General features: G+C 39.7%; 2 protein-coding genes across 2 annotated transcripts in view; both read left to right on the top strand.

The window, feature by feature from the left end:
- Positions 1–658: 658 nt before the first annotated feature.
- LOC114839493 (protocadherin beta-15-like) lies at positions 659–3,232 on the top strand. The gene has a single exon (XM_029121000.2). It carries the CDS (start codon positions 788–790, stop codon positions 3,230–3,232), a length of 2,445 nt encoding a protein of 814 aa, XP_028976833.2. The 5' UTR covers positions 659–787.
- Positions 3,233–3,886: 654 nt separating this feature from the next.
- The window catches only part of LOC117594746 (protocadherin beta-15-like), a 35,077-nt gene continuing 26,285 nt past the window's right edge, over positions 3,887–12,678 (top strand). The window contains exon 1 of the mRNA XM_034293449.1: positions 3,887–6,145. Within this exon, the coding sequence (XP_034149340.1) occupies positions 3,937–6,145 (2,209 nt within the window). The 5' untranslated portion in view covers positions 3,887–3,936. The remainder of the gene's footprint in view (positions 6,146–12,678) is intronic.

The following is a 12,678-nucleotide window of genomic DNA, read 5'->3' as shown; positions in this document are numbered from 1 at the left end:
TTTTGTGACACGAGTGCACGGAGTATTGACATGTTCAATATTCCATATTATTTAGATATTAAAACATAGCCTTTGGCTTCCGCGGACAAAATACACACACAATAAACTTGTGGGCTACTGAATATTATCAATGTAAAGTCTAGGGCATGTAGGCAAGATGTTCAGTTTCAGAAATCATTGCAGTGTAGAATAGTTAAATTATTAGGTTCACATCTTTCCAATTCTGGTGAATTTTCGTTTGCTAATTTTCAGCACCAAGATGATGGACAGCGACACTGGGACGCTTGTTTCTCGATGTAACAGAGTTGCAAGGAGCTAATTCCAAAACTACAAGTCTTCGAAACAGGTTTCCCGCTATTGCTTGAGTATTAAAGTAGATATATTTTCGTTGCTAATGTTTGTTTTTAAACGGAAAAATAAAAACAATCTCAACTATTAAGTACTTATTTTGTGCATTCAAGTAAAGACATTAAATGGAAACAGTTTACTTTAAGTGGAATGGGTCATTTCGTTGCAAAATAAAAAAAACTTGAATTTAGCACAGTTTATATCAAATACTCTAAGTGTCGCTGTTCACTGTAAATTTGCTGCCAGGCACATTTATCCGCCCTGTTCATGCAGAGAAACTTAGGCTAGTCTGGTGAGTAGGACACACAATCGTCCTGATTTGACATAGGCTTAGTAAGTATTTACGTCGGTATTACTCTTTTATGGGATTCGTGTTTAATTTCGGTGTTAAACAACTATTTCCACTTTACTTATTGGAGTGCATGTGCCATTTGAGAAAATGGAGTGCAGGGGATTACCATTGTATGTGTCGATGCTCTTTTTGATATTCCTTATTTTCGTTGTGGGCACTAGCCAGGAAGAAATTAGATATTCGATACCGGAGGAGATGAAACGTGGATCTGTTATCGGAAATGTAGCTAAAGATCTCGGACTGGATGCTGGAACATTTTCATCTCGCAAGGCTCGTTTAGATATGGATGGTAGTCGTCAACGTTACTGTGACATTAATCTGAATACCGGAGATATAATTGTTGCTAAAATAATAGACCGTGAGGAACTGTGTGGACCGAGGGTTTCCTGTACCTTAAAATTCGAGCACGTGTTAGAAAATCCTTTGGAACTGCATCGAATAACCGTGCAAATTCAAGATATAAACGACAACTCACCTACATTTTCTAATGACCTCATACAACTGGAAATCAGGGAATCAGCGGATCGAGGAACACGCTATCTTCTTAGTGAAGCCCATGATGCGGATATCGGACTGAATGCAGTTCAAAAATATTCACTCGAAACAAACGACCATTTTGTTTTAGGTGTTCATACGAACCCAGATGGAGGCAAATACAGTGAGTTGGTATTAGAAAAAGAGTTAGATCGAGAACGAAAACAGGACGTGACATTGTTACTTACAGCGGTTGATGGTGGAACTCCACAGAGATCTGGTACAGTAGTTATACACGTCACTGTTCTAGATGCTAACGATAATAGACCAGTGTTTAGTCAGAACGTATATAAGGTCAGTCTACCTGAAAATTGTCCGTTAGGTACAATAGTAAGTAAAGTGACCGCTGTTGATGCAGACGAGGGACCCAATGGCGATGTAACCTATGAAATCAGTCGTATTGGAAACAAAGCAGGGAAACTGTTTTCTATTAATGAGACAACCGGAGAAATAAAAGTAATTGGCCCCATAGATTTTGAAGAAGAATCGTATTATGAAATGAGTGTGCAAGCAAAAGATGGGTTAGGGTTAGCTTCAAATTGTAAAGTTATTATTGAAATCACTGATGTGAATGATAATGCACCAATGCTATTTATCAAATCTCTGTCCAATCCCATCCCCGAGAACGTGTTACCTGGCACAGAGGTGGGCATCATTAACATACAGGATGATGACTCTGAGAGGAATAGACAGGTTTGTTGCTCCATTCAACAAAATGTTCCCTTTAAATTACATCCCTCAATCAAAAACTATTATTCTCTGGTAACAACTAGTGAACTAGACCGAGAGATAATATCAGATTATAACATAACTATCACTGCCACTGACGAGGGGTCTCCACCCTTATCCTCCTCCAAGACCATTCATTTATCTGTGTCAGACGTGAATGACAACCCACCTGTGTTTGAAGAACAATCCTACAGCGCCTATGTGACTGAAAATAACAAGCCAGGCTCCTCTATGTGTTCAGTTACTGCCAGAGACCCAGACTGGAGACAGAACGGCACAGTGGTCTATTCTCTATTGCCCAGTGAGGTCAACGGTGTTCCGGTGTCATCCTTTTTATCCATTAACGGAGACACAGGGGTTATCCATGCTGTGAGAGCATTTGATTATGAGCAGTTTAGGAGCTTCAAAGTCCACGTTGTAGCCAGAGACAATGGTTCTCCTCCACTCAGCAGTAATGTGACTGTGAGTGTCTTCATAACAGATGAGAATGATAACTCTCCCCAGATATTATATCCTGCTCCAGCAGGAAACTCCTTGATGACTGAGATGGTCCCCAAAGCTGCTCTGGCAGGGTCCCTGGTTTCCAAGGTGATAGCTGTGGATGCTGACTCTGGACAGAACGCGTGGCTTTCATATCAGATTGTAAAATCGACTGATCTGGGACTTTTCACTATTGGTCTCCACAGTGGAGAGATCAGGGCACAGCGGGACATTACTGAATCTGACAGTATGAAGCAGAACCTTGTTATATCAGTGAAAGATAACGGACAGCCCTCTCTCTCTACAACCTGTGATGTATATTTACTCATATCAGACAACTTGGCTGAAGTTCCAGAACTGAAAGACATTTCTCATGAAGATAGTTCCAAACTAACTTCCTATTTGATCATTGCACTGGTTTCTGTCTCCACCTTTTTCCTGACTTTCATTATTCTCATCCTGGCCGTGAAGTTCTGTCATATGACAAAGCCTAGAATGTTGTTTGATGGGGCAGTCGCCATTCCCAGCGCGTATTTCCCTCCCAACTATGCAGATGTGGATGGAACTGGAACTCTGCGTAGTTCTTACAATTATGACGCTTACCTGACAACCGGTTCACGTACCAGCGACTTTAAGTTTGTCAGATCTTACAATGATGGTACGATGCCTTCTGATCATTCTTTGAAGAGGAACCCAGACCAGTTATTAGAAGGAAGCATCCTCACTCTCAACACTTCAGGAGAGTCTAAAGAGGTAAGACTGCAACATAAACTCGTCGTTAGCGGTTAATGTATTGAGATTAAGAAAATAGCTGTTCCTTGTTTGTTCAATTTCTTGTCATTTTCGGTCTTTTACATCTTGTTGACATTTACAGGGTTTTTTAAGGCAATCTGTAATCATATTTGTGTTGCATTTGGTTGGAAGTGGTCCCATTCCCAACTACATTTACATTGAAGTTCATAAGCTACATTTCTGTACCGGGTCATTGGACAGTGGCAATAATCACTTTAATGAATAATACTGGATACTTAAAGTCTGCGTTTTAATAACATGATTAATAATGATTTGCTTATTTTCATTAGAAATGCAAGTTTAAAATCGTTATTCTATTTCATAAATATTATTTAACAACCCATACATAGTCATAAATCGTGACCAGTGTATGGACATGTAATGTTTTTTTTCTATATTATTTTTATTTTTGTTTTATTGCATATACATATGAGATTTTATATCTTACCATTTCATGGCAAACAAAAAAAATACTGCTGTATTCTCTTAGAGCTCATGATGTCGCTGTTCACCATCAATAGAATTGCTGAAACCACCCACTGCTGGAATAATCAGAGGAAAATGCTTTATTGCTACACTCTTGCCAAGAGCAGTCGGATATCATTCGTTTTCCTTTGAATTTTAATTGACGAATATTGCCAAATTTTGCTGCAGTATCGTTTAGACTGCTGTACCTGGGCACCTGGATTCAGAAAGCCATAATGGGGTACACAGGCTTTTCGGTTATTATGCGTTTGCTTCATCTGACTTTTTGTCTTTGCCTCGTGAGCATCAGCAATGGTGACGTGAGCTATTCTATTCCAGAGGAGATGAAACGCGGGTCTCTGATCGGCCATTTAATCAAGGATATTGGATTGGATGCTAAGAGACTTTCAGTTCGTAAAGCTCGTTTGGATATGGCAGGCATTCGACACCGTTACTGTGACATTAATCTGAATACCGGAGATTTAATTGTGGCTGAAACAATAGACCGGGAGGAGCTTTGTGGACCGAGGGCATCCTGTACCTTAAAATATGAGCTTGTGTTGGAGAACCCTTTGGAATTACATCGTGTTAATGTACAAATACAAGACATAAATGACAACCCACCACGTTTTCCTAATGCACGTATTGATCTAGAAATTAGTGAATCTGCTGATAAAGGCGCAAGATATCCCTTGGATGAGCCTCATGACTCGGACATAGGATTAAATGCTGTTCAAAGTTATTCACTGCAGAGGAATGACTATTTTATTTTGGACATTCAAACAAGCCCAGACGGAGGTAAATACGGAGAGTTGGTGTTAGAAAAGGAGTTAGATCGAGAACAACAACAGGAGGTGACATTGTTACTTACGGCGGTTGATGGTGGAACTCCACAGAGATCTGGTACTGTAGTTATACACGTCACTGTTCTAGATGCTAACGATAATAAACCAGTGTTTAGTCAGAACGTGTATAAAGTAAGTTTACCAGAAAACTCTCCTAAAGGGACTGTTGTAGTTGCAGTTAGTTCTAGTGATTTAGACGAAGGAGCAAATGGAGCCGTGACATATGAGTTCAGTCGTATCTCTGATAAAGCAGTTAAACTGTTTTCTATCGACAAAAAGACTGGTGAGATTAAAGTGCAGGGTCTTATCGATTATGAGGAATATAAAGAATACGAGGTCCGTGTCCAGGCAAAAGATGGGTCTGGTTTAGCTGGCAATGCAAAAGTCATAATAGAAGTTACTGACATAAATGATAATGTTCCGTTGATATTGATCAAATCATTTAACGATCCCATCCCTGAGAACGTGTTACCTGGCACAGAGGTTGGCATCATTAACGTACAGGATGATGACTCTGAGGGAAATAGACAGGTTCGTTGCTCCATTCAACAAAATGTTCCCTTTAAACTAAATCCCTCAATTAAAAACTATTATTCTCTGGTAACAACTAGTGAACTAGACCGAGAGATAATATCAGATTATAACATAACTATCACTGCCACTGACGAGGGGTCTCCACCCTTATCCTCCTCCAAGACCATTCATTTATCTGTGTCAGACGTGAATGACAACCCACCTGTGTTTGAAGAACAATCCTACAGCGCCTATGTGACTGAAAATAACAAGCCAGGCTCCTCTATGTGTTCAGTTACTGCCAGAGACCCAGACTGGAGACAGAACGGAACGGTGGTCTATTCTCTATTGCCCAGTGGGGTTAACGGTGTTCCGGTGTCCACCTTTTTATCCATTAACGGAGACACAGGGGTGATCCATGCTGTGAGAGCATTTGATTATGAGCAGTTTAGGAGCTTCAAAGTCCACGTTGTAGCCAGAGACAATGGTTCTCCTCCACTCAGCAGTAACGTGACTGTGAGTGTCTTCATAACAGATGAGAATGATAACTCTCCCCAGATATTATATCCTGCTCCAGCAGGAAACTCCTTGATGACTGAGATGGTCCCCAAAGCTGCTCTGGCAGGGTCCCTGGTTTCCAAGGTGATAGCTGTGGATGCTGACTCTGGACAGAACGCGTGGCTTTCATATCAGATTGTAAAATCCACTGATCCGGGACTTTTCACTATTGGTCTCCACAGTGGAGAGATCAGGGCACAGCGGGACATTACTGAATCTGACAGTATGAAGCAGAACCTTGTTATATCAGTGAAAGATAACGGACAGCCCTCTCTCTCTACAACCTGTGATGTGTATTTACTCATATCAGACAACTTGGCTGAAGTTCCAGAACTGAAAGACATTTCTCATGAGGAGAGTTCCAAACTAACTTCTTATTTGATCATTGCACTGGTCTCTGTCTCCACCTTTTTCCTGACTTTCATTATTCTCATCCTGGCCGTGAAGTTCTGTCGTAGGACAAAGCCTAGAATGTTGTTTGATGGAGCAGTCGCCATTCCCAGCGCGTATTTCCCTCCCAACTATGCAGATGTGGATGGAACTGGAACTCTGCGTAGTTCTTACAATTATGACGCTTACCTGACAACCGGTTCACATACCAGTGACTTCAAGTTTGTCGGATCTTACAATGATAGCAATCATCCTAATAATCTTACTCTGACGAGGAATCAAAACAACCTCTTAGGAGAAAACACGTTCAACACGTTGGAGCAATCGGAGGTGAGATTTCCTAGCTTTGTTATTGTAGTAACTAAATAAATATATCCGTCTGTGATTACGCTACGGATATGTAGGCTACTTGTTTTCCTGTTGTAAATTATTGCTCGCTAACTTTAGGCTTTTTTTCCACCTTGTTTCTATACTTCCTTAACTTTTAGTTGGAACCTTTTAGCCTGTACCTGCCTGTTCATTCCGTTATTGCAACGCTATATAGCATTAGCTATAGGCAAATATTCGCTTGTTGACTATATATGCTACGTCTACAAGGTTTTTCAGTAATTTGATCTAGTGTCACATTGTTTAATAGTATAAAGATTTATTCTCACCCACCTTCGCCCAATTTGACTGAAACGCCCCAGCCTACCACTCAAGTAGGCTTAGTTAAGCACCATGGACAGTGTACTTTCCTGTATCAAGTTACTCCAAAGATTGTAGACGAGATAGTGTGAGTTGGTTAATTATAATGTACGACGCATTTGAAGGAAGGTTGTCTTTAGTTATTACGTTAAAATATTTTTTTTATCTTCGTTTATTATTCTTAACAGTATCATTCGATTGAAAACGTGGACTCAGACAGCAAGAATCCCTTTAAAAATATATTTTACAGACATTCAGTTCGAACACCCTGTATTGACATAACTTTGATATTCTGTTAAGTATCTATTAAAATGTATTTACATCTGTATTTCATCGCTTGCGTTGACGGAGGCTTTCGCAATCTTCATACACCTGATTGTTGTAGCATGAAACGATTTTGTGCAGTTTATTTAAATCACACAGTGTGTCGCTATATACCAGCAATATGTTTGATGTGTTTCTCTCCACCCTTTGGTGTCATAAGAAGGGAGGAGACCTCGTTGTACTATTGTACTATCGCCTGCTTAATATTGTGTACGCGATTCTATTTTGCTTTCACCGATTTTAAACGTGTCATTGGTTGAGAATTACTGCATTTTGCCACAGAGTTTACGGGGAATAGACTGCGTTTTATTATCATAACATGGAATATACGAGAGCGCCGCTCTCTGTCTGGTGGTTCGGCCTGGCTTTGTTTCTTTTACTGTTTCGCACAAGCTATGGAGATGTAACCTATTCTGTTCCAGAGGAGATGAAGCGCGGATCTGCAATTGGAAATGTAGCGAAGGATCTCGGACTGGATGCAAAAAGCCTGAAAGTTCGAAAAGCTCGTCTAGAATTGTATGGTAGCAGCAGCCAGCAGTATTGTGAAATCAGTCTGAATACCGGAGATTTGGTTGTTTCAGAAATCATAGACAGGGAACAGCTTTGCGGTAGGAAGATTTCATGCACTCTAAAATACGAAATGATTCTGGAGAATCCTTTAGAATTACATAATATAATACTGAAAGTACAAGATATCAATGATAATGCTCCACAATTCGCAAAAGACGCAATCAAATTTGAAATTGGAGAATCGGCAAATAAAGGCTCCCGGTTTTCCTTTGACCAAGCTCACGACGCAGATATAGGACTGAACGCTGTTCAAAGCTACACACTTGAAAGGAATAACCATTTTAGTTTGGCTGTTCATACGAATCCTGGTGGTGGGAAGTACGGCGAGTTAGTGTTGGAGAAAGAATTAGATCGAGAACAGCAAGAGGAAGTGAAATTGTTGCTTACTGCGGTCGATGGTGGGACTCCACAGAGATCTGGTACTGTAGTTATACACGTCACTGTTCTAGATGCTAACGATAATAAACCAGTGTTTAGTCAGAACGTCTATAAGGTCAGTGTGCCGGAGAATTCTCCATTAAGCTCATTAGTTGTTACTGTAACGGCAACAGATGCGGACGAGGGGCTGAATGGAGAGGTGACTTATGGATTTGGACCCATCTCGGAAGAATTAAAAAACATATTTTCCCTTGATCCAAATACTGGTGAAATTACCAAAGCTCGGGTGATGGATTTCGAACAGGAATCCACTTATGAATTAAATGTCCAAGCCAAAGACAACTCAGGACTGACGTCCTTTGCCAAAGTGATCGTCGAGATTACAGATGTCAATGACAATACTCCAGTGATATTTCTAAAATCTATGACCAATCCGATCCCTGAGAATGTGTTACCTGGTACAGAGGTGGGCATACTTAATGTCCAGGATAAAGACTCTGAGGGAAATGCACAGGTCCGCTGCTCCATTCAACAAAATGTTCCCTTTAAACTAAATCCCTCAATCAAAAACTATTATTCTCTGGTAACAACTAGTGAACTAGACCGAGAGATAATATCAGATTATAACATAACTATCACTGCCACTGACGAGGGGTCTCCACCCTTATCCTCCTCCAAGACCATTCATTTATCTGTGTCAGACGTGAATGACAACCCACCTGTGTTTGAAGAACAATCCTACAGCGCATATGTGACTGAAAATAACAAGCCAGGCTCCTCTATGTGTTCAGTTACTGCCAGAGACCCAGACTGGAGACAGAACGGCACAGTGGTCTATTCTCTATTGCCCAGTGAGGTCAAAGGTGTTCCGGTGTCCTCCTTTTTATCCATTAATGGAGACACAGGGGTGATCCATGCTGTGAGAGCATTTGATTATGAGCAGTTTAGGAGCTTCAAAGTCCACGTTGTAGCCAGAGACAATGGTTCTCCTCCCCTCAGCAGTAACGTGACTGTGAGTGTCTTCATAACAGATGAGAATGATAACTCTCCCCAGATATTATATCCTGCTCCAGCAGGAAACTCCTTGATGACTGAGATGGTCCCCAAAGCTGCTCTGGCAGGGTCCCTGGTTTCCAAGGTGATAGCTGTGGATGCTGACTCTGGACAGAACGCGTGGCTTTCATATCAGATTGTAAAATCGACTGATCCGGGACTTTTCACTGTTGGTCTCCACAGTGGAGAGATCAGGGCACAGCGGGACATTACTGAATCTGACAGTATGAAGCAGAACCTTGTTATATCAGTGAAAGATAACGGACAGCCCTCTCTCTCTACAACCTGTGATGTATATTTACTCATATCAGACAACTTGGCTGAAATTCCAGAACTGAAAGACATTTCTCATGAGGAGAGTTCCAAACTAACCTCTTATTTGATCATTGCACTGGTCTCAGTCTCCACCTTTTTCCTGACTTTCATTATTCTCATCCTGGCCGTGAAGTTCTGTCATAGGACAAAGCCTAGAATGTTGTTTGATGGAGCAGTTGCCATTCCCAGCACTTATTTCCCTCCCAACTATGCAGATGTAGATGGAACTGGAACTCTACGTAATTCTTACAATTATGACGCTTACCTGACAACCGGTTCACGTACCAGTGACTTTAAGTTTGTCGGATCTTTCAATGAAGGCACACTGCCTGATGATTTTACTTTGAAGAGGAGCCAAAATGTACTGTCTGGAGAAAATATAATCACTTTCAACACGTTGGGGAAATCTGAGGTGAGATTTCTTTGGCATTTTGAAAACATGAAATGTTTATTTATTGGACTTTGCTTAGTGTATGAGGCTGTAGGACTGAAGTGGCACATTCCTTATGAAGCTATGTGTCTGTTGGTTGCTTGTTTACCTGTTTGTCAGTTCATATTTTATACCCCACCTCTTTCTTGCAAGGCTATACGTTTAATATTAGTTTAAGGCTAATTGTATTGCAATTATTTCAACTCTTTTAGCTACTATTAAATGGCTTCTTATCAGAAAGACATTTTACTATACAAATAAACCGAGGATTCATTTTAAATATTCTCATGTACCGACCTAGTAGACAAGAACAAGAACATGCAGATCAATTCCAGCAATTTGGACATCATCTTTTTCTGTACTCAACCGTTCTTCAAGGATTCAAACATGACAAAAAGTACCCTAGAGTGTAAGAGATATTTGAACACATTTAATTCTTTGTAATGCATTTGTGCCATGGTGAAATCTGGAAATATTTGGTATACTGATCTCATAAACTGATCATATATCTAATACCAATTAATCTAATAGATTTAGAATGTTAGTTTTGCTTCATCTCCTTGGTTATTATGCCTTATAGATGTTGGCCTAGACAAATAATTGGAGTTGGAAGTTGAATTTGGTAAAACATACGTTTCACCAGGGACAGCAAACAGTTTGTAGATTTTTTTGTCATAACAAAAAAATCGCTTTATAGGGTTAGTGTTTTCTAATAAATGTATCTGATGACATGCAATTATAATATTTGTGACTTGTAAAATCATTTAGCAAAGAATATATTTTGGTATATTTGGCAGCCTGTTCATTGAATTGGGTGTACTCAAGAAAATATTTTTAGCAGTTTTAAAAAACTGAATGGATTTTCGATATTTTATTAATAAAGCAACCAAGCGAAAGAGAGTTTAGGGATAACGTCCTATGCTAATGTTTTCATAAACGATACAGATGTCAATGACTATGTCACATTAAAATGTCATAGCAGCTACATACAATTAATTGGATTATCTGGAATCCCTTTGTACTATTTATTTAGGTCTTTTAAGTTATTTGTTTGTATTTGTCTGGCTAGAAAGAACTGCAAAATACACTTCAGAAATATCCTTCTATTCAGTAAATCTATATACTGGTATGCTTCTGAATCTTTTCAGAGTGAAATGTAGTGCATGTAGTCAGTGACTGATCATTGCAGTGTAGAATACTTAAATGATAAGGTCCAGGTATTGAAATAAAATTTACATCACTTTCCAATTCTGATTAATTTACGTTAGTAATGTTTCAGCACCACAACACTGGACAGCGACACTGGGAAGCTTGTTTCTCCATGTACTGTAACAAAGCTTCAAGGACATTCCACACTTACAATTCTTTAAAACACGTTTTCCACTATTACTTAAGCATCGAAGTAGATACATTTTTGTTTTGTACTGTATATTTAAAATGGAATAATAATAATAATCTCCACCATTAACTACTTATTTTGTGCATTCAAGTAAATACGTTATATGGAAACAGTTTACTTTAAGTGGCATGTGGTAATTTCTTTCTTTCTTTATTTTTTTTTATCAAAGACTGCATTTAAGCAGGTTATTGTAGTTTATAGCAAATACTATAAGTGTCGCTGTTCATTACAAATTTACTATCAGGCACATCTCTCAGTTTAGGCCAGGCGGTTCGAATATTATCATTGGATTGAATGGGCGTTATCAGTGGTTATCAGCCTCATAGATATGGGTCAGAAGGGGCCTGCTAGCCTACTGGTAGGCTCAGAAGGCTGTTATCATCTATTTGCATGGTTAATTTAGTATTTAGATAATTTAGTATTGACGAAATCATCACAGTTTAAAGGCTCTCATTTTAATGGTCTTACCTGTAGACTTACCCTAACCCTAACCTTAACCCATTTCAATGGTCTTACCTGTAGACTTACCCTAACCCTAACCTTAACCCATTTTAATGGTCTTACCTGTAGACTTACCCTAACCCTAACCGTAACCCATTTTAATGGTCTTACCTGTAGACTTACCCTAACCCTAACCGTAACCCATTTTAATGGTCTTACCTGTAGACTTACCCTAACCCTAACCTTAACCCATTTTAATGGTCTTACCTGTAGACTTACCCTAACCGTAACCCATTTTAATGGTCTTACCTGTAGACTTTCCCTAACCTTAACCCATTTTAATGGTCTTACTTGTAGCAGCGACCTGAATTCGTCTGGGATTGGATCTATTTAACTTCTCGTGTATTTATTCGTGATTAACCATGCGAATGGATGATAACATCCTTCTGAGCCTACCAGTAGGCGTAGCAGGCCCCTTCTGACCCATATCTATGAGGTTGATAACCACTGATAAAGCCCATTCAATCCAATGATAACATTCGAACCGGGTGTTTAGGCAGAGAAAGGGAGAAGACACTTTGGCTAGACTAGTGAGTGTGCCACACCATCGTATTGATTGGACGCTATCGTAATTACCATTTGTGTCAGTTATCTCCCTCTTAACGGATTCGTGTTTCATTTTGTGGTTAAATAACTATATCCACGTTACATTTTGGAGTACTTCTGCTGTTGGAGAAAATGGAATGCATGGGATTACCATTGTCTGTATTCCTGTGTAGTCTGAAATTCCTTATTTTCGTGGTGGACACTAGTCATGGAGATATGAACAAATCAACTCCAGAGGAGATGAAACGTGGATCTGTGATTGGGAATATTGCCAAAGATCTCGGACTGGATGCTAGAACATTTTCATTTTGCAATGCTCGTTTAGATATGGATGGTAGTAGTCAACGTTACTGTGACATTAATCTGAATACCGGATATATAATTGTCGCTAAAACAATAGGCCGAGAGGAACTGTGTGGACCGAGGGTCTCTTGTATCTTAAAATTTGAGCTCGTGTTAGAGAATCCGT

The sequence above is a fragment of the Esox lucius genome, chromosome 7 (assembly GCF_011004845.1).
Source record: "Esox lucius isolate fEsoLuc1 chromosome 7, fEsoLuc1.pri, whole genome shotgun sequence".
Lineage (NCBI taxonomy): Eukaryota > Metazoa > Chordata > Actinopteri > Esociformes > Esocidae > Esox > Esox lucius.
Note: the sequence above shows the minus strand (reverse complement) of the source record. Positions and strands in the feature narration are given on the sequence as shown.